Source organism: Anolis carolinensis, chromosome 2 (genome assembly GCF_035594765.1).
Source record: "Anolis carolinensis isolate JA03-04 chromosome 2, rAnoCar3.1.pri, whole genome shotgun sequence".
NCBI classification, from domain to species: Eukaryota; Metazoa; Chordata; class Lepidosauria; order Squamata; family Dactyloidae; genus Anolis; species Anolis carolinensis.
The window spans coordinates 139,892,150-139,914,206 of NC_085842.1; the positions used below are offsets into that span (position 1 = coordinate 139,892,150).

Genomic DNA, 22,057 nt, shown 5'->3' on the forward strand with positions numbered 1-22,057 from the left:
CAACCTGTGGGTTCCCAGGTGTTTTGGCCTACAACTCCCAGATATCCCAGCCAGTTTACCAGCTATTAGGATTCTTGGGAGTTGGAGGCCAAAACATCTGGGGACCCAAAGGTTGAGAACCACTACTCTAGAAGATTCAAAAACTTATTTACTTCTGCGAGACATACTTGGTTTTTCATTTCTCACATGCATATTGTTTTCAATAAAAAGTTCACATATTCAACTATTCCTCTTTTCTGTGATGCATGAATCTATCCTTATACTTTTAATATTGTTTCTGTCTTTGGTATCCAATTTTTTGTTTTGTTAAAGAAATAATACCCAGGAATACCTCTGTTTCCTTAATGAAAGTATACTTATAAAAATATTATGAATGTGTAGAAATGTAACTCTTTACCTTGGCCTTGGAGACAGACTCCATATTGCTAGCAAGGTCATCAATCTCCATCTTCAGCTCACTCTTTTCCTTCTCCAGTTTTTGCTTGACACGCTGCAAGTTATCAATTTGCTCTCCAAGTTCAGCTACACTGTCTGCATGCTTCTTGCGAAGGGCTGCTGTTGTTGCTTCATGATTTAGGGTAGCCTCTTCAAGATCCCGGCGCATTTTCTGGAATTCTGCCTCACGTTTCTTGTTCATTTCAATCTGGGCTGATGTTGCCCCTCCAGCTTCCTCCAGACGCTCACTGATCTCTTCAAGTTCCCTGGAGAGATCAGACCGTTGCTTCTCTGCTTTGGCCCGAGATGCCCGCTCAGCCTCAATCTCTTCCTCCAGTTCTTCCATACGGGCCTTCAGGAAATAAGATAAATTCATTCTGTATTTGAGAGAAGCATATTTGGGAACCACAGTACATACATTATTATGATATCAATTTATACTTCAGATTTGATAGGCCGAGGCAATTGTTGTAAAAGTGATTATGTTAAGATCTGCAGGTACAATCCAGTCACTATATGTGTTTAGATGCATCCACATGGGGCAGGTGAATCCAGGGTCATGCAAACAGTCCTTGTTGTCATGTCACCCATAAGCCACCACCTCCTTGTTGATCACATGGCTGGGCACCTAAGTTATGACTTTAGCAAAAGCAAGAGGTGATGGCGAGGCTCTCACATAAGAGCAACCTATTGTCTTCGCTGTGGTAGTGTGTGCATATGCATAAGGGATCAGGCCAAAACAGATCTGATCCAACTGTTCACACCACCTCAAATCCTAAGGAAACTCAAGATTTTCTGCAAACTCTGGTGTATCCTCCAACTCTGGTTACTATAGAGCAAGTTCCAGTGAAGGCGTAAACAATTTGGATTCCTGCCTGAAGTCATCGTACATGATGAAAACTACTAGCTCTGGCATTGGGACGAGTACATGGTGTTTTTTTAAAATCATGTTGATTTGCCCTATATGTTCTCAATATACCTGTAACTCCTTGATCTTTTTCTGTAGCTGAGAGCTTTGAGCCTGTTCATCCTCTATTTTTCCTTGTAGCTGACCAATTTCAAACTCTTTCCTGTGAACAAGAAAAGTGTAAAGTAAGCCAATGAATATGCAAAGTAAATCTTCTAAGGGCAAATGAGAAATTAAAGGCTAAAATCCACAATTATTTTAGGAGTGTACTTCTTCAGTTTATCATCCATTTGCTGCTTGTCATTCTCCAGATCCATGACTGATTCTTGAGACATCTTCAAATCTCCTTCCAGCTTCCTCTTGGCTCTTTCAAGATCCATGCGAAGCTTTTTCTCTTGCTCCAGGGAGCCTTCAAGCTAAAATAAAACATGGGTATTTCAATAGCTGATACTGATATAAAGTTACTGTTTTAAGGAAAATATAATGACGAAAAAGGTGTGAAACATTAGAAGTTTTGAAAATCTACAGATGTCCTTTAGGGCTCAAGCAGATCCTATGGCCATGTAAGGATGAGAGTGCCATAATAAGATTAAATTCTTATGTATTATCTTGATTAATTGAAGATTGTAAGAATGTAACAGTACTCTCTATCTAGGGATAAAAATATTGACAAGACACTCTCCGTTTTCCCCAAACCAAGACCTTTCAGATGTGTCAGATAGCAGATTCTAATTAGGAGGGAACTACCTGTTGGGTTTGTTGGGGTTGTGATCAAACACTTTTATCCTAACCTGATATATATGTGAATATCTTTTGAAAAGAGTTCTCTTGTTCCTACAAATAGTCTTCTGATCACTTTGAGAATATTTATATGCTTGTACAAAAACATAATTGCTAGATTGGCATATTTCATTGTTGAAATTAATTTGAATCTCTAAAACTTGCTGTACAATTAAGAAAACAATGCTATGTCTCTATATGCAGGGTCCAAGTGCAGGATGTGGATGAAGGAAATTCAATTTCTAGATTTAACCTAGTTTGTGAATGCCAAAAACAGTGTATGTATGTGCATAAGTGGTGGAAATTTCTTAGCATTCGTATTTGAAAGTAGCAGTGTGAAAATGGATATGAACACAAACAGAGTGAGTTAGTTAATGATTTCAGCAACAGAAATCAAGTGTTAATACTAGCTATTAGCAACACAATTATGACCTCAGCTGAGTGGGGGGCAGATGTGGCCCATAAGGCTGATATGGCCCTCAGTGAAATTGAGTTTGACATCCCTGATTAGGAGAATTCTTGACTTTCCAGGGGCATTATGAATAGAGGCAAAGGCACTCGTTGCAGGGATTAGGTGACAGAAAAAAAATCCTTCTAAGAACAATTTTCCATTTACTACTCATTGATTCAAACTAATATGTAAATGTGCTGCTGCAACAATTGGAATGAAAGGGTAAAACTAACATGTCTACATTGGCCCAGACAAAAGAAAGGGAAGCAGTGGGACACACTCATGGTCTAGAGAATTATATTGCACTGACACTGTGCTAACACTGGCTCCCTAATTTTTGAGAGCAGCTGGTGACAGAAAAATCTAGTACAGAAGACTAGTACAGTGAAGAGTGAGTAAATTCAAAATGAAATACTCGATTACCAACTACTGAGCCTTAATTCATACATGCAAAAGTATATAAGCTGATTTCACTTCTCCTACCAAAATAGTTAATCATCACTATCAATTATCTTACATCATCCACTTGCTGTTCAAGCTTAGATTTTGTTTTGGAAAGAGTGTTGACTTTGTCTTCCTCAGCCTGGAGATCATCTAAGGTCTGCTGATGGGCCTCTTGGAGAGATTTCTTCTCTTTGGAGAGTTTGGATATGCTTTCATCTAAAGCTGCCATTTCTTCTGTAAGATTTTTAACCTAAGAAACAATGCATAACTTATATTGTCAGCATCCTGTTCATAGCACAGTAGTTAACTATACTGACTTCTTAACTTATGAGATAAAAACAATAAAGATTGATAAATAAAGTCCCCATGCATTTTAAATAAATATTGCTAGACATTAAACTTAGGCATAGAGCCCATCATATAAAAAATAGAGGGCCATTGCCTATCTAACACAGAATTAGAGGTTAACGCTAAGTGAAAGATGACAATCCATTACTAAACACTGGTGAGTTCTCGGAGGCCACCAAGAAGGTGAGGGGGATTTCCATGAGTTTGAAACTCAAGGCTTGCATACTCAGAAGGTAAATGATGAAACATTGCTACAACTTGTGGGCATTGCATTCATGGAGCTTTAGGGCTTAGATAATGGTGTATGGTTCTAACTTAAGCATTCTCAAAAAGTGATGAAACGCATCACAGGTTTTCATAAAATATACATAATTTATGCATACACCTACAAATGTAGAAAAATACTGTTATTATTTAATTAAATATGTAATGTGTATTCGTGTGGAGAGAAAAAATGGGGTATAAATAATAATAGCAATAACAACAAAAACAACAAGGAGGGGGACACAAGAAGCATCTGTGTGCACTTGCTCACATTGCTGTCTCAACGTCAAGGCACCCTTCTCTTTTTACTATTCTTGATCTTCAAAGGAGACTCACACTGGACATCAATTTAAGCAGAGAATTGTCCTCGCCAAGTAGGGTATACATCTATCTTTCCACTCTGAAAAGCTTCCATCATGAAAATTTGAAGAGTGGCCAAGATATCTGGCACAGCCAAATGCAGCTACTTTATTTCTGAACACATCTAATTAGGGGAAGGCTAGAAGTTCCTAGGTTACTGCCAAGTCACTTGAGGATTCTAGATTGCATAAATTCCCTTTTCATTAATGAAATTATAGCCCTACTTTAATTAAGCAACATATGCATCCTTGTTCCAGGTGTGGACAGCAATTTAAAACTGCCACAGATTAATTCGTTCTTGGTTATGCTTAGACATGAAGAAAGGACACTGTATCCCTTTTTGATGTCAACAGCCCAAAGACAGACTCTGGAGTCACATGTTAATTTCTTATTTTTTTATTTTTATTTCCCACTCACCTTTAAAACATTCAACAAAGCAAGACCCATATTGCCCTATTCTGTAAAATTTAAATCATGTGATTGGCTGAGGAGGATTTCACCAGGAGAAGTACCATGTACAAACCTAGATGCTTCATATCTGCCCTCCACAAATCCCGGTTATTGCAACATAATCATAATGAATCAACAACCCTTTTTCATAAATATACACCTCTCTCTTCAATCTATTTCTAGTTATTCATATTTTTGTATATTCTCTTATGAAAACTATAATTGCAAAGTCTGTTGATAGTATACTGTAACTTTTTAGTCACTTCACCTTGTTTTCTGTTGCATGCTTCTCCTTCTCTACTTTGGCCAGTGTTAGCTCTAAATCATCAATGTCTTTTTTCAGCTCTGAACACTCATCTTCAAGTTTTCGCTTTTTTGCAGTCAGTTCAGCATTCATCTCCTCCTCATCCTCCAATCTTTCAGTCAGTTCTTTTATTTTAGCTTCGAGCTGAATCTTGCTTTTGATGAGACCCTCACATCTTTCCTCAGCATCTGCTAGACTTTCAGTTTCCTGTAGCAACAAAACAGAATGTCAGACATGTTTTGTTGTTCATAACAAACAAGGGCATATACCACCCATGTAATTATCTATGATGTTGAAAAATATGGCAAGATGTTTTCTTTTCCTTTTGACTTATTTGTAAAATATCTCTAAATATATCAAGAACTTTACCTACCCTACTAGCTCATTTGCTGTTGACACAACTCTCTTATTTTCTATTTTTCTTAGTTCAGGCTATATTGTCTATATAAGGTATAACTAGTAACAGTGCCCTTTATTTTTTAAACAAAGTTATATATCACAATCAGGGGGTCACAGTTTCTCTGGATGGAGGTGAACTCTAACTTCCAAAATCAAGGTCTATTTCCACTACCCCCTGCAATTTGTTCAGTTGGTCATGGGGCTTCTCTGTGCCAAGTTAGGTCCCAGTCCATTGTTGTTGGGGGTCACAGTATCAGTGAAGATACTGCAAGTCCCATCATCCATGGTCAGCGTGATCCAGATGTATTGTTGGTTGGGTTAACAGTACTCTCAGGATGTAGGTAAAGTACAACTCTTGTAAATCATGGGGTGAATTCTCCCCAAACTTCTCTAGTATGTTCAGTTGCTGATCAATTCCTCTGTTAACTGTGTGCCATAGGAAAGGGTAGTAAAGGGTTAAGGTAGAGGTGGTGGGCGGGGTCATGCAAAGTAAGGAACCCTGGGATGTCTATTCTGGAGGAGAAACAGAACATCTAGGAGGAAATTGTCCCTGTAGGAAAGCCTTCACTTGGGTGGGGGACAGAATGGTGTTTGTGGAGGACAGTGGCAGGGTTTGGGTTGCATGTTCATGGCACTCACTATAACCTGCAAAGTCAGGTGAGGAAGTGACTTGGTGGCTCCACAGCATTGGGAACTATAGCCTGTTTGTGGAGGCCAGAGGCTGTCTGTGTGAGCGGACACTTGTGCCACATACACACATACAGAATTTCACTGATAGATAGATAGATAGATAGATAGATAGATAGATAGATAGATAGATAGATAGATAGATAGATTCTTCCACCTGCACTAGTTGGCTCACTCTGTTAGTGGAAATGAGCACAGGGATCAGTACAGAAGAATGTATTTTGTAAACAATACATGCAAAGTAACAGTATACTCAAAATTAACAAATATTGTGAAGACATTCTGAAGCAGTCGTATTGTTCAAACAAGTAACTGTACATAAGACATTGGTGTGAATCATGCTGTTACAATATAAAAATAGTCACTTTTCCTAGAGATGCAAGTGTTGGCCAAATATGAAGCTCAAGGATGCTATTAAAGAAAAATGGGGTACTTACAGACTGAACCTGAAGCTGAAGGTCATTCTTCTCTTGCACGAGTGTCACCATTTTTTCCTCAAGTTCTTTTCGTTTTGCTTCAGACTTTGCTAGATCTTCTTTAGTTTTCTCGAATTCCTCTTTCATGTTGGCCATCTCTTTCTCTGATTCAGCACTCCTCAGCAAAGGCTTGATCTTGAAATACAGCTTCATCCAGGGCCAGTGCTTAACATTCATAAATGAACGAACATTGTATTGGATTACGTAAATGGATTCTCTGTGAAGATATTGAAAGAAAGGTGCCTTAGATGGGAAATGATTTCAGCTGTGTGTGTTCCAGCACTAAATAAGTCATCACCTTTATCAACAGGACTATCCCATTCTGCAGGCGGAGGACCATACTTACTTACTGATAATGGCATTTTCTGATGTTCCTATCCCCAAATAAATTTGAATGGACTGTTCTCTGGAGGCTTGGAGAGGAAATAGTTTCATAATTACCTTCTTGCATTCATCTTCTGAAATTCAACCCTCATAAGGAATCCTCTACACATGGCCTGTGTGTGGGTGATGAGGGCTACCAACTTTTCATCTCTCATTTCTTCCAGAAGCCCCAGGAGTCCAGCCTTGAAGAATACCTATGGTATTTTGGTGAGTTAGAAGCAACATCTATCATGAAGCAACATCATAATGCAAAGATGAATAGTCTGTGGTGGCTAGAAGTATCCATGTCAGCAGATAGTCAATATTCTCTAGGTTCCAGCTTTAAAGAAACTATCCAAACTACTGACTGGAGTAGCTCTCTGAATGGTCAGGCTACAACCTGCAACAAATTCACTGCTTGATGGACATGGGACACACATTGGCCACTACTTCCAAAGCTATGTGAAGGAAGTCATCTCTGTCCCTCTGTACCTTTTGCTGCTGTTCCCATTGACAAGGTAACGAAAGGCCGATAAATTTATTGAAAAGCCAAATAATCCCAAAAGAATGGCTGAGCCATTAACAACTGTGATGAGGTGTTTTCTTTGTATTGAAACAGAGTCTATAATGCAATCACTAACTTCCATACCTTTGGTAATGAGGACATTCATATAGGTAATTTGATTTTGAACTACATAAACAGATCAAATACACTTAATAATACCTGTTTTTTTCATGGTATTCTCTGCTAAGATATTCCCTTTAATTTTTATCTGCTGGAAATGCCTGCCAAGATCCATGCTTGCCAATACCTTAGTATGGCCAAATCTGTATTGATTGTGATCAACATCAATAGATGAGAGAAGTTTCTCAGAAGCCTTCTTGCTGTCAATAAACTGGCCTTCAGGGATCGCAGAAGCATTTAGAATTTTATAACTGTGGTAAGACAAGCAGAAGAAAATGGACAAATCAAAGACCATACATCATTTGTTCAAGGCATTCAAGTCTTCATGGGGAAATAGAACATATTGACAATTCATTCCCCAACCCTCTTTACTAGCATAAGTATAATTTCTATTTAACAATTCACTAGCAAATCAGTACTTCAGGAAGATGAATGGGCCTGATAACATCAGTCTTTCCTGCAATATAGACCTTTTTTTTTTACTATTATGATAAAATTCAGGTAGCAAATACTATGTTGAGATCAGCAACATCCTTTTCATTACATCATTTATAAAGATGCTTTAGGACCATACAATATACGACAAGGAAGTAAAGCCCATACCATTTTCTCTCCCTTCAGATGGAGGGAGAGAAGTGGCGGTAGAAAAAAGAGGTAGAGGGTTGAGTAAGGGAACTAGTGATGAGAAGTGATGAGAAGGTCTGTATATATATTGTCATTCTATGGCCAAATTCGTCATTGCTGGAATCTGTGTATACTCAGGCCATGTCTACACTGTCTGGTAGATTTAGGCAAGTTCAGAGCAGAAACACTTTCTCCCAGCCCTAGAGATGGTCATATGCACCCAGATGAACCCACTGTAGTGGCAAGTTGGAATCTCGTACATGTTCCAGCCAAGCCTAGAGCCCAGTAGACATTCCCCCATCATCTGTGCCATTATTGTGCATGCCTGGCTGCTGTGGGCCAGTCAGGAGCATTTGGCCCCAGATTTAGAGGCCCATATAAAATCACCCTTTGTCTTTCAAGATGCTCCTTTTCTATATGCAGTCATTCAAGACTAAACCCACTGAATGCAATAGTACTTCTTTCTCCATAGGTTTCTGAATCAGACAATATATAATTTTAGGTACAGAAGCTGTTGCCTGAATACTATCTAACTCTGAGTCCTACAAGGTTTAGGTATCCAAAGAGATTTAAGAACCAAGGTGAGGCTGTATCAGCTTTCTTCTCAGACCAACAAATATCTAGTAAAGTCTGGACCTGATGATCTTCTAGTTAGGTAATGAAATGGGAGTATACTGGTGAATTATGGCTTTGAGTATTCCCTACAATTGTAGTTCAATCATTGTTAGAAGAAGATGTTGTTGTGTGTTTTCAGGTCATTTCCGACTTATGGTGACCTTAAGGTGAATCTGTCATGGGGTTTTCCTGGTAAAATTTGTTCAAAAGGAGGTTTGCCTTTGCCTTCCTCTGTGACTGAGTGTGATTTCCCAAGGTCACGCAGTGACTTTTTGTGGCTGAGTGGGGGTTTGAAACCTGATCTTTAGAATTCTTGTCCAGCACTCAAATCACTGCTGACATACCGTTGCTTAAAGTCAGCATAGAGGATTCTGCTGGGGAAGCCTTTCCTACAGATCCGAATACCTTCCAACACCCCATTGCATCGCAGCTGGTGCATCACCAAGTGATGGTCCATTATACCTTTGAATCAGGAAGAGGAAAAAGAGGGGAGAACATCAACATTCAATTTATAATCAATCCAGATTCTGAAATGTCTTTCATATTGAGAAGCAATCATGGATCATGTGAACAAATCATTTCACTGATTAAATTATAGATTCATAGAAATACAGAGATGGAAGAAACCACAGGGACCACCCTGTCTAGCCCCCTGCCATACAGAAATCAAATCAGTAGTGACAGATGACCATCTAGCCTCTATTTAAATACCTCCAAAGCAGGATACTCCACTACACTCTGAGGCAGCATATCCCACTGTCAAACAACTCTTACCATCAGAAAGTTCTTCCTAATGTTTTAATGGAATATCTTTTCCTGTAGTTTGAATCCATTGCTGTATCCCAATCTTTAGAGCAGCAAAAAACAAGCTAGCTCTATCTTCAATATGACGTCCTTTCAGATATTTAAACATGGCTATGATGTCACCTCTTAACCTAGCTCCCTAAACCAGCTTATGATAATTTTATGTTTTTAATGTCCTTGCAGTAATTTTATATTATATCAAGCTCTTGGTATCTCTGCAGTTTGGTTTCAGGAGCTTCTGTGGACGCTCAAGTAAAATGGCACATATTTTAGAAAATGGTGAACAACTCAAACAAGTGCTAAAGAGAGCCTGAGAAGTTGTGAAATGGCAGTAGGCTACAGCAGAGTGTGCTTATACTAGCATAGGGCTTAGCATGTAACAAAATAAAGGCTTCCTTTGGGATTTTTCCTGAATATTTTCTAGCTGTGGTGAGTTAAATTCATGCATGCAGATCCTGTGGATACCAAGGGCCAACTGTCCTTAGAAAATTGATTCTTAAATGCATTATATCTAAGCTGCATATGGATTCTGGAGATACATGAGCCACCTGGGTACTTATAAGGTGATTCAACAGGCCACTACACATCAAACCTCTGATGCAAAGTACATCCACCAACCCCAGTCAAGTATAGGTTTCAGACAATAACTCACCAGGTGTCTTTGTTTCATTAGGGATTAAGCAACGCACAAAATGAGGATGAGTGCTTCTCAGATTGGTCATCAGTTTGTTTAAATTCTCCTGTACCCAGAGTAAATGAAAGAGTTTAAACTGGCAGCATGTAGATATTTTCTCTATTAATTCATGGGATAGGGATTTTTAAACAGAAAAACCTTGAGGGCCAGGGTGGACAGATAGCTCTTGTTAGTTATCTGAAGTGATCACTTGTGAAGGTGAGAGGGTCTTCTTTCCATCACAATGTAATTTCCCCATCTCTCCTGCTATTCTCTGTCTGCCATCCCATCCCATTTATTTCCCCATCTCTCTCTCTCTCTCTCTTTGGGGTCCACCCACTGGCATTACTTGAGTCAGAAGACAGCATGTAGTTTTCAGGTTGAGGACTGGCAAGGTTCACAGGATGGTCACAGCCCAAAGTTACTTTCTGGATATCACTCCCCACCCCACAAAATAATTTTAAAAATAGGCATCAATATCAAAGAAAACTATTTTAATTTTAGATTAAAATTTGGGTGAAGGGGCCCTTCCATTTTACTATACCCCCTTATCGTAAAAAAAACAAAAAACCTCCAAAACCATACGAGAGAAATGAATGCTCAGTTATTTCCATGTTTAAGTTTTCTTCTCTTTCCCATCTTATTGGACTTGATGGTGTCTTTTGATGGCATCTAGGTGTGGGGAATTTCTTCCTTCCCAGGCTGACAGAATTTTCCCCACACCTGTTAGAAACTTTAAAATAAGTGTTGCATACCCTGAAGACAGCAGACACTGTCTGGAAGGAACCTCCCTTCTTCTTGCCGCCTTTCTTGCTGCCGCCACCTTCACCTTAGAATAGAAAATTAAGCATGTGAGATATTCTGTGCACACTATTTGATAAAGGGCTTGAAAGATGCCATGACCCAATCAGGGACAAGGCTTGCATCTATATTTCATTAGTTTCTCTTTCAACAGCTGTAGTTTATCCAATGATCCAGGTCACAAGTAAATAAATAAAACACCCTGTGTTATTAAGCATTTGAGATGAACGGTTAAAAGAAGGAAAAGGTGAAGGTTGGAAATGAAAACTTTTCCAGACCACTGATAGCTAATTGAGGATAATCTCTTGAGATGATACCCCCCAATGTCAGGCTTACTTCAAAGGACCAGTCTGAACGCAGATCAAAGACAGCTGCTCTCAAACACAATCTTTATTGAAGAATACATGACTTTGTAAAAGTCGAGAATGACCTAATGTTTACATACATCTAATTTTATCACTTCTGATGCAACGTAATATCACACGCAAATATCATCATCAAACCCCACCTTCTGGATCACATTTCCACCAAGGTTTCTATCCCCCCCCCACTACAGCAATTATAATTGTTTATACTTTCACCCCTGAGTTCCCAGGCTCATTTTATCTTCTCCCGCCAGGTGCTCGCATGTTTATGTTATGAAGTCAGATTCAGGGCTTGGAAATTCAGCCCTGGGATCTGGCTGCATGACATGGCGCCCCCGTTTTCTTCGTCCTCCTCTTCGGTTCTTCTTTCACCATAGTCCTGAAACAAATCAAACAATAACTCTATGGGTCCATTTTGTCTAAAGTCCCCATATATTTTTTCAGCAAGCTGCGATGGAAGACTGGGTGTATTTTCCCTAAACTTTTTGGCAATGCCAATTGGAAAGTCACTTCATTGATAACACCCTGTATTCTGAATGGTCCAATATATTTGGGGCCCAGTTTTCTTGAAGGTAACCCCAATTTGATGTTTTGGGTACTTAACCACACTAGATCTCCTTTATCTAATTTATCGCCTTCCACCCTCTTTCTGTCTGCGAACGTTTTATACTTTTTGTGTGCTTCTTTTAACGAAGCAGTCACTTGATTCCAACATTCTATCATTTGCGTTTTCCATTTCCCTGCCTCTGTTCCTTCATTTTCTGTCCACCTCGGCAATTGGGGTAAAGGTTGTATTTCATACCCGTAAACTACTTCAAAGGGGGTTTTGTTTGTTGCTGAATGTATAGTTGAATTAAAGGCTAGTTCCGCAAACGCCAACCACCTAGACCAGTCATTTTGTCTCATGTTAGAGTACATTCGAAGGAACTGCCCAAGCGTTTGCTGAGTACGTTCTACCGCCCCGTTTGTCATGGGGTGAAAAGCAGAACTTAAACTCCTTTCTGCTCCTAGCATTTCCAAGAATTTTTCCCAAAATTTTGCTGTGAATTGTACTCCTCTGTCACTGACTACTCTACTTGGACATCCATGTAATTTGTAAATATGGTTTATGTACAATTCAGCTAGTTTCTCAGCCGATGGTAGCTTCGTCAGTGCTATAAAGTGGGCCTGTTTAGAAAACAGGTCTAATACTGTCCAAATATAACGATGTCCTTTGCTGACTGGCAGTTCTCCCACAAAGTCCATAGCTACACATTCCCAAGGCCTGGTAGGTTCCGCTACTGTCTGTAACAATCCCATAGGCTTCCCTCCTCCCGATTTATTTCTGGCACAATCATCACATTGGACAACATGATTCTTTATGTCCCTCCTCATTCCTGGCCACCAACAATGTTTTGCTATTGCCTTTGTTGTTTTGGTAATTCCTGTATGACCAGCGCTCTGGTTGTTGTGAAAACGATGCAGAATCTTAATCCTTAATATTGCTGGGATATACAGTTTCTTGTTTACAAACCAAAATCCCCCCTTCTGGTCCCCCTTTTCTGCGTTGGACGCGATCCATTGATCTCCTTTATAAGACTGTTTTAGTTCATTTCCCCAGTTATCTTCCCCGCCGAGTTCGACAAAAGCCGTGTCCTCCTTTTGGGTTTGTGCTCTTGTCCTGACAGCTAAGCCCCATTGTTTGTCAGAGAATATTGTCCCCTCCTTTGCTGTGGTTAGGCCTTCGTGTTGAGGCATGCGTGAAAGAGCATCTGCCAAGACATTCTGTTTCCCTTGAAAAAACTTTAATTGGAAATCGAATCTGCTGAAGTATTGCGCCCATCTGATTTGTTTGGGGGACAATTTTCTAGGAGACTTTAAATACTGGAGATTCTTATGGTCAGACCAAATTTCGAATGGGATTCCGCTTCCTTCGAGGAAGTGTCGCCAGCATTCTAAGGCTTTTAATATGGCTAATGCCTCTTTTTCCCATATTGGCCAACTTTTTTCAGTTTCGCTGAACTTCCGTGACAAATATCCACAGGGTTTTAAGTTCCCATTTTGATCCTTTTGCAATAGCACTGCCCCGTACGCACAGTCTGAGGCATCGCAATGGATTATGAAAGGGCTCCTGATATCAGGGTGTTTTAGGATGGGTCCTTCAGTGAAGCATTCTTTTAAGGTCTCGAATGCCTTTTGGCATTCTGGCGTCCAACTCAGTTTGGCGCCGGGAGCTTTCACTTTTGCTGTCTCCCCTTTCCCTTTTGTTTTTAAAAGTTCTGTAAGGGGTGCGGTTATTTGTGCAAAGCCTCTTATGAAGGGTCTGTAAAAATTTGCAAACCCCAGAAATGATTGTAATTGCCTCCTTGTTTGAGGCACTCCCCATTCTTCCACATCTGCTACTTTAGCTGGATCCATAGCTAACCCTTCTGGAGACATCCGATATCCCAGAAAGTCAATTTGAGTTTTATTAAATTCACATTTGGACAGTTTTGCGTACAGCTTTGCTTCTCTTAGTCTTTGCAAAACTTCCCGGACCAATTTTACGTGCTTTTCCTTATCTTCAGAAATGATCAAGATATCATCAAGGAATATGAACACCCCTCTGTACAATAACGGGTGTAGTATTTCATTTATAAGCTGCATAAAGCAGCCGCTTCCATTTTTTAACCCGAAAGGCAAAATTTCGTATTCAAAATGGCCGAATGCGCAGGAAAATGCGGTTTTCCAAGTATCCTCCGGTTTGATCCTTAATTTATGATACGCTTCAATTAAATCCAGTTTAGTAAATATGCTCCCTTTCTTCAATACGGTAATTAAATCCTTGACTAAGGGCATAGGGTATTTATTGTCCTTGGTAATTGCGTTTAAATTTCGATAATCAATGCACAATCTTAGGGAATTGTCTTTCTTTCTCCTAAATAACACTGGAGCCCCGAGAGGAGAATTAGATGGCTTAATGAAGCCTCGAGCCAGGTTTTTATCAATGTATTTTCTCAATTCCTCCTTCTCTTGCACAGACATGGGATACACTTTTGGTTTTGGTAAGTCTGCTCCTGGGGTTATTTCAATCCCTACTTCTATATTTCTTTTGGGAGGCAATTTACTGGCCTCTTTCTGATTGAAAACATCCGCAAAGTCTCTGTATTCAGGTGGTAATAGCTGTGGGTCTATTTCCCCTGCTTCGTCTTCCTCGTCCTCCTCTTCTGCAATTTTGCTTATCTCCCATTGCATCTGCCGTTCTTTAAATGCTAAGCTTTTTCCTCTCCAATCTACTTCAGGATTTGCTTGTTCGAGCCATGGTATCCCCAATATTACATGGTATGTGGCAATAGGGGCTATCACAAAGGATATTCTTCCTCCCCATTTGCCTATTTTGCATGGAACTCCCCGTAATTCCTTTGTAGATACTTCCCCAGCAGCGACTGATCCATCTAGCTGCGAAAATGCAATTGGGGAGTCAAGTGCCATCTGCTGGCATTTCAGCGCTCCTGCTAATTCTGGGGTTATAATGTTCCTAGAACACCCGCAGTCTACAAACGCCTTGCAGGTGGCCCGATTTTCTAGCCCCGAGAGGCAAATTGGTACTACTATCATGCGTTTGTCCCGACTCACCAATCTTTCCGAAGATTCTGGGGCCTGCACCTCCTCCTCCGCACGCCTCCCGGTTGCTGGCTTGGGCTTTGGGGCTTTTGGCGGCTCCCCCTTCCGGGCCCAGCATTCCGCTGCTCGGTGGCCCGTCTTCCCACATACAAAGCATCCCGGTTTAGGTTTGTTGTCGTCTCCTCTGGAGGGAATCCCCGGCCTCCCTCCGGGTCTTTCTTGCTTCCTCGTTTCTCCTCGACCTCTCGCCACCGGTCTTTGCTGGCCGCTGCTGCTCCTGAAGCGCTTTACTTGTGCCAGGGTAGATTCGACGCGCCCCGCTAGTTGAATCCATCCCTGGAGCGTCTCGGGGTCGTCTCTGTGCGCTGCCCAGCTGAAAATCTCGGGGCGTAGTCCCTCTTTAAATAGTTCCACTTTGGTTACTTCAGACCACTCCGGTACCCTTTCCGCGAGGTGGAGGAATTCCTCTGCGTACTCGGGCACCGTTTTGTCCCTCTGTTTTATTCCTTTCAGCTGGTCTCGAGCCCTCAATTGCTCTAGCCGGTCTCTGAACCGGTTCTCCAGTGCGGCGAGGAAGCGGGGCACTGACCTCAGGCATGGGTCGCGTCTGGCATGCAATTGCACATACCAGCTGGCTGCTCCTCGCTTTAGTGTGTTGCCGATGGCTCGAACCCTGCTTGCTTCGGAGGGAAATGTGTGTGCGTTGTCTTCCATGTATCCTCTAATGCTAATTAGAAAAAAGTTCAGTTCCTCTGATTCCCCTCCGTATTCCAGCTTGAGATCTTCCCTTCTAGGCATCCATTCTGCAGCCCTTTGATATTGTCTGGGCGGCATGGGGAAGGGTTGCATCAGGTTTCCTCGGGTGGCTCCTTGGAACACGCCGCGCCCCACTCCGGTGGTCATTCTGCGCGGCTCCTGGAAGTCTGCCGCCGCTGTTGGCTCTTCCGCCCATCCGCATACTGGCCTAGCTGTAGCCCCCTCATCTCGCCTTTCCTCGTCGTACGGCACATCCTCCTCCTCTTCCTGGACCCCCCGCTCCTCTCCGCCTTCGTCTGCGAATCCACTGGACCCGATCCCTGGCCCCAGTGGCCTTTCCACCCCGACGCCCATTCGGGGGGTTGGGAGCTCTGTTGGAGACGGCGGCCTCAGGGTCCCCAGGGCTCGCTGACGCTCCACTTCTCGCGCCATGCTGTCCCGGAACTGCAGCTCCTGCCAGTATTCCTCATCTCCCTCGTCCCTTGCCGCCACGGGGCTCTGCGTTGACGCCCGCTGGCCCCTCTGGCTCCAATCTCCTTCTTTGCTTGGTTCTCTCTCGGCGCCATATCGGCTGGCCTCCTTCTGGAGATTCTCTTCCAATAATGGCACCAATCTCCCCACGGTTTCCGACAGCCTGGATAAATTAGTTTCCAGGATGGATAACCGCAGGGCCACGGTCTCCGGCATACTTCCTCCAGATCCCCAACTGGTTTCTGCAGCTGCAGAGACGCCTCTTCCGAGCCTGGGAATTCTCTGGGTCACGCCGTTCGGCTTGGGGTACCCCGTAGAGGAAGCTATGGCTTGCAGCGTCTCTTCTCTCTTCGGCCGGGCCCCTTGCAAAGGCCTCTCTGCCTCATTTGGGCTTTGATCTTCTTCCTCGCTCATTATCACTTCACTGCGAATTCCGCAGGAGGGTGAGAAATGGGATTCTCGACTTTAATGTCAGGCTTACTTCAAAGGACCAGTCTGAACGCAGATCAAAGACAGCTGCTCTCAAACACAATCTTTATTGAAGAATACATGACTTTGTAAAAGTCGAGAATGACCTAATGTTTACATACATCTAATTTTATCACTTCTGATGCAACGTAATATCACACGCAAATATCATCATCAAACCCCACCTTCTGGATCACATTTCCACCAAGGTTTCTATCCCCCCCCCACTACAGCAATTATAATTGTTTATACTTTCACCCCTGAGTTCCCAGGCTCATTTTATCTTCTCCCGCCAGGTGCTCGCATGTTTATGTTATGAAGTCAGATTCAGGGCTTGGAAATTCAGCCCTGGGATCTGGCTGCATGACACCCCAAAGTCTGAACCTTTACTAGAATTATCACTGCTCCCTTATGTCTTTTAACTAGTATGCAAACATATTTTCATCTATGTAACAAGTTCTTTGATGGCAAGGAAGGGACCTTGGAGTGAAGAATGAAAGTAAGTTCAGACAAGAAAAAATAATCCAAGAGTTCAATGTAAATAGTGTTGCAAAGTGAATGAGTTTTCTTATCTAAAATTACTAAATCCAACCCGTGGAAACACTTCAAAGTCACAAATATTTCCCATAGTCCATAAATAAGTAAGGTAAATAAAAAGATTTTTACAGAAGATTTAAACCACAGGTGGAGAAATTGTTAATCTCACAAATAATTTGTGTCACACTGCTTGTAATGAAATATGAGCACAAGGTCTCTGGATTGGTGAGTGATTTGCTTTCTTCAAAGACTCAACAAACGATGATAGTGAACCTGATATCTGATATAAATACATATCTAGGAAAGTTTGCTCCTATTCCTCAATCTCATATCATGATTGCAAGAGAATTTCCTGCATACTTCCCCAAAAGATCTTGCTTTGGTGCTCTAAACCAGGACTTCTCCTCTACAGTATCTTTTTTTTTTTTTTTTTTGCAATTCTCCAATTTTTACATAATAGATGAGCAGGTAACCTATGCTACGATGTGTGGTCAGCATTTAGGGATGTACATTGCAGATGTATCTGAAGCTCCAATGTAGAACAAGGGACAAAGGCCCCTTCCACACAGTGGAATGAAATTCTACATCTTCCACTTTGAACTGTAATATATGACAGTATGGACTCAGATAACCCAGTTCAGTTTCAGCATTGATATTCTGGGTTATATGGCTATGTGGAAAGGCCCTATGTCAATAATCACTTCCAATTCCTATTACAATTTATTGGATTAGGACAGCATGACAGAGGTGACTAGGAATGAACAGATGTCACAAAGCCTCTGGTTTTCTAAAATAGTGTTTACCTGCTTCTGTGGCAGCATAGTTGGAATAAAGGAAGGACAACAATTTAAGCGATGATTTTTGATACAGCGCCACAACACTTTCATTAAGGGGGTCCTTGTTCTTATCCAACCAGCCAGTGATGTTGTAGTCCACAGTGCCGGCATAGTGCACCAGGGAGAAATGAGCCTCAGCCTTGCCTTTGACAGGCTTGGGTTTCTGGAAGTTGTTGCTCTTGCCAAGATGCTGGTCATAGAGCTTGTTCTTGAAAGAAGTGTCTGTTGCCTTGGGAAACATGCACTCTTCTTCCAGGATGGAGAAAATGCCCATGGGCTAGAGGAAGCAACAAGAACAGATCAACAGAAGCAGCGTTTTTGTTAATAAGATATTATAGCTATGTGCCTTGCCATATATCTTGCATAGCTGCAGTTGCATATTTTGCTACATTAGTTGCTCTAGTATAGACATGTTATGTATATTTACCAACCTACTTGTCCTCAGTTGAAAAATTGTCAACTGCATATTTTGAATGTTTTGGGGGGATACCATGAAAAAGATTTTTTTTTTGGGTGGGAAGGGGGGAATGGGGACCCTAAGATTTTGCCCCCAGAATTCTGTGTTTTTTTAAGGTAACACCTTCAATAGGAATGAAATATACAAAAATCTGACTACTTATCTTGGAGTAAAATTTATGTATAAAATTAGTGACTGTGGTTTGAAGTTATATTACAAACATTTGAAGCCAACAGTCCCTGTTGCAGAGGAGTCTTTGCTCATTCGAACATACTTAGGTCATAGAGGGGCACATCTGTAGTAGCAGTAAGTAGCAGGGTTCTTCAAGACTGGGGCTGGATCTACACTGTCATTTAAAATCCAGATTATCTGCTTTGAACTGGGTTATATGGCAGTGCAGACTCCTATGATCCACTTCAAAGCAGATAATCCTGATTTGATAATCTAGATTATATGGCAGTGTAGATCCAACCTGGGTGCGAAAAAACAAGCACTCCCACAACAAAGTAATTTGCTTAGGTGCAGGAACTGCCTGTTATTGCAGTCTCTACATCTGCTTCCAAGCCTCTCACATACTTAACTTTAAAAAAATCTCAGACCATGGTGGGTGATGGGAAAGATGACGGAAGTTATATGGGATGCTAGAATGTCTGAAGGAGCCCTCAGTCAATTATTATTTAGGGCTCTTTAGTCCCTTTATTTCATTCTGGCAGGTGTGAATAACAGTGTTATAAAAATACTTCATATAAACAGCAAAGGAATGTCTCTACTGCCAGTCACCCACTCATCCCATAGCAGTAAGTAGTTAAAATTGCCAAGGATCCTGGTTGGAACTCCAGATATTGGACCATACAACAGTCATAAAGCTTATGAAGCCATAATATTGCTCACCTTCTCAATGAGTTCAATGCAGGCAGCCAGGTCCATTCCAAAATCAATGAACTCCCAATCAATACCTTCTTTCTTGTATTCCTCTTGCTCCAGCACAAACATGTGGTGGTTGAAAAACTGTTGCAGCTTCTCATTAGTGAAATTGATACACAGCTGCTCTAAACTGTTATACTTAATGAACAGAATAGAAATATTAGTTATTTTTAATAAGCAGGGAAATATTAGAGAACTTTTCTTCATATAGATTGCAGTAACTTTAACTTACGTCAAAAATCTCAAAGCCAGCAATGTCCAGCACCCCTATGAAGTGTTGCCTTGGCTGCTTCGTGTCCAGTTGCTGGTTGATGCGAGTCACCATCCATAGAAACATCTTTTCATAAACAGATTTTGCAAGTGCGCCTACAGAATTGTACACCTACCCAAATGAAAAGCAACAAAAACAAGCACTTTCTGTGTAATGCTGTACTGGCTTCAATCCACCTTTTAAATGCAATAAAAGTACAGGTTTGTAAAAAATATTAGCCCTCTCTCTGTATGCTCTGGTGAGTGGAATACTCATGTTGCAGCAATCCAGAACAATTTGTCACTACCACTCTGTTTTGATTTTCGGGATATTGTTTTGTTCTGATGGACATCTGCCAATGCTTCAGTTTTTCTCTTCAGACTTCTACTGCTATGGATGGTGCTGTTTTTTACTGCTGTATAATTATGCTGTTCATGATTTTTATTATATAGTTTGGTTTTTACTTAGTCTCACTTATCCAACGTAAACGGGCCGGCAGAACGTTGGATAAGCGAATATGTTGGATAATAAGGGGAGATTAAGGAAAAACCTATTAAACATCAAATTAGGTTATGATTTTACAAATTAAGCACCCAAACATCCTGTTATACAACAAATTTGACAGAAAAAGTAGTTCAATACGCAGTAATGTTATGTTGTAATTACTGTATTTACGAATTTAGCACCAAAATATCACGATGCATTGAAAACATTGACTACAAAAATGCATTGGATAATCCAGAACGTTGGATAAGCAAGTGTTGGATAAGTGAGACTCTACTGTATTTGTTGTTATTTTCTCAGAGTGACATCTTGAGACAATTGTGTGTGTATGTGCACTCACGTCACCTGTCCATTTATGGTGACCCTATGAACAAGTAATGGGGTACGTAGCACAATCAATTATTTTAAAAATGTTTCAGATATTTAGGATGTCATCCCATGGGTAGGTGAGGGGGAGGTGTCATATTACTGTGGCATTATGTCACAGTACATTAGAAAGAAAATTGTATAGTTCTCAGATCCCATTACACCTTGTTTTTTCTTGTCGAAATCATCCATTTTCAGATTTGTCACACATGCTTGTGCAGTTCCCAGTCACACATTTAAAAAAAAACAAAGGTTGCTTATCCAACCTTTGCTCATCCAACGTTCTGTATTATCCACCGCAGACTGCCTCCCACCTGAATCTACAGCTGTTCTTCTAGGCAGCAATGCTCAGTGGACCAACATGCCCAACAACAGCACAAGTGCAGCCATGCTCCCAAACAAGTGGCAGACTTGTTGTAAAACATGATGTTTTGGTGCTTAATTTGTAATCTTAATGTAATTTGACATTTAATAGGCTTTTCCTTAATTCCCTCCTTATTATCCCCATTTTCTCCAGTTTCATAGCAATTACTGAGTTTTCTTCCTCCTTTCATTTCTTAACATTTTCTAAATGCTTCACTAACAGAGCATGATGGCTGCTGGGCTCCATGTGATGGGCTCCAGTTAACTTCATTTTCCAACTGTATTAGAAGTGTTTAGAAACTGGGGGGGGGGGGCTGCATGGGATAATATCCATAGCGCTCATTGAAAAATAAATATCTGAACAAAAATGCCATTTTGTTGTTGCTACCTGCTGAACATTTTGTCCTTTAGTCACATACTCATTTCCAACTTTCACTCTTGGGTAACACAAGCCTTTGAGCAAATCTGCAGAGTTTAACCCCATCAGGTACCCTGCCTTGTCAGCCACTAAAGAAAAGAAAACAGAATAAATCATAACTTGATGACAACATATCCCTATGGAGTTATTAACAATTGTTATTAACTACATACAAAAACTATAAACTGAGCCCTATCAACTCCATAAAACCTTCAGATTAACTGTATGAATAATGGACATAGAACATACTGACTTCAAAAGCACACATTTTGTCCAGTTTTCAATGTTTGTTTCTACAAAGGCCTTCGCTGCTTGTTGCTGCTCCATTAAAACATGCATGCAGCAATGTATGAATCGCTTCCATGCTTGTGGGCTATAATTATTCAGGGTTTTATGACCATAATCCCAGTCTGGATTTTGTTTCTCAGTCTTACTAAATGAGGAGGAATGTTGTCAACAGGGGACAGAATGTTGACAGTTGGCTTTCCTATATAATATGTTAATCTAGGTACCAGAGAAACCAGAGAATGCTGGTAACCACTGTGTGGCCACAATTTTTGTAATAACCCATTGCACTGCATAACATTGCACAACACAACAGTTACCTTCAGTGCCATCTGGCTCTGCCTGCTCCTCCCGCTGCTTCTGCTTGAATTTCAGGTTCCCATAATGCATTACTGCTCCTGTCAGTTTGTAAATCCCTACTTTCTCCTCTGCACTGAAACCCAAGATGTCAATAGCACTCTGTGGAGAGGGCAAAAAGAATACTTCAGCATGTCTCCAAGTTAAAAACCAGAGCAGATCATTTTCTAGCCCTCTGGACCATGGAGGGGAGGGGAGCTGTGTTCCCTTTCTGCTTCTGCTGACCATGTAATTTCGCTTCTTTGCAA

General features: G+C 41.0%; 1 protein-coding gene across 1 annotated transcript in view; it reads right to left on the minus strand.

The window, feature by feature from the left end:
* Window positions 1-22,057, minus strand: part of LOC100555977 (myosin-4) — a 42,336-nt gene that overhangs the window by 15,643 nt on the left and 4,636 nt on the right. The window contains exons 10-25 of the mRNA XM_003217087.4: window positions 21,773-21,911; window positions 21,138-21,256; window positions 19,499-19,648; window positions 19,234-19,404; window positions 17,853-18,162; window positions 10,825-10,898; window positions 10,049-10,136; window positions 8,937-9,054; window positions 7,481-7,604; window positions 6,747-6,883; window positions 6,267-6,522; window positions 4,708-4,950; window positions 3,091-3,267; window positions 1,613-1,758; window positions 1,415-1,505; window positions 398-787 (exon numbers count right to left, since the gene is read on the minus strand). Of these exons, the coding sequence (XP_003217135.1) occupies window positions 398-787; window positions 1,415-1,505; window positions 1,613-1,758; window positions 3,091-3,267; window positions 4,708-4,950; window positions 6,267-6,522; window positions 6,747-6,883; window positions 7,481-7,604; window positions 8,937-9,054; window positions 10,049-10,136; window positions 10,825-10,898; window positions 17,853-18,162; window positions 19,234-19,404; window positions 19,499-19,648; window positions 21,138-21,256; window positions 21,773-21,911 (2,733 nt within the window). The remainder of the gene's footprint in view (window positions 1-397; window positions 788-1,414; window positions 1,506-1,612; window positions 1,759-3,090; window positions 3,268-4,707; window positions 4,951-6,266; window positions 6,523-6,746; window positions 6,884-7,480; window positions 7,605-8,936; window positions 9,055-10,048; window positions 10,137-10,824; window positions 10,899-17,852; window positions 18,163-19,233; window positions 19,405-19,498; window positions 19,649-21,137; window positions 21,257-21,772; window positions 21,912-22,057) is intronic.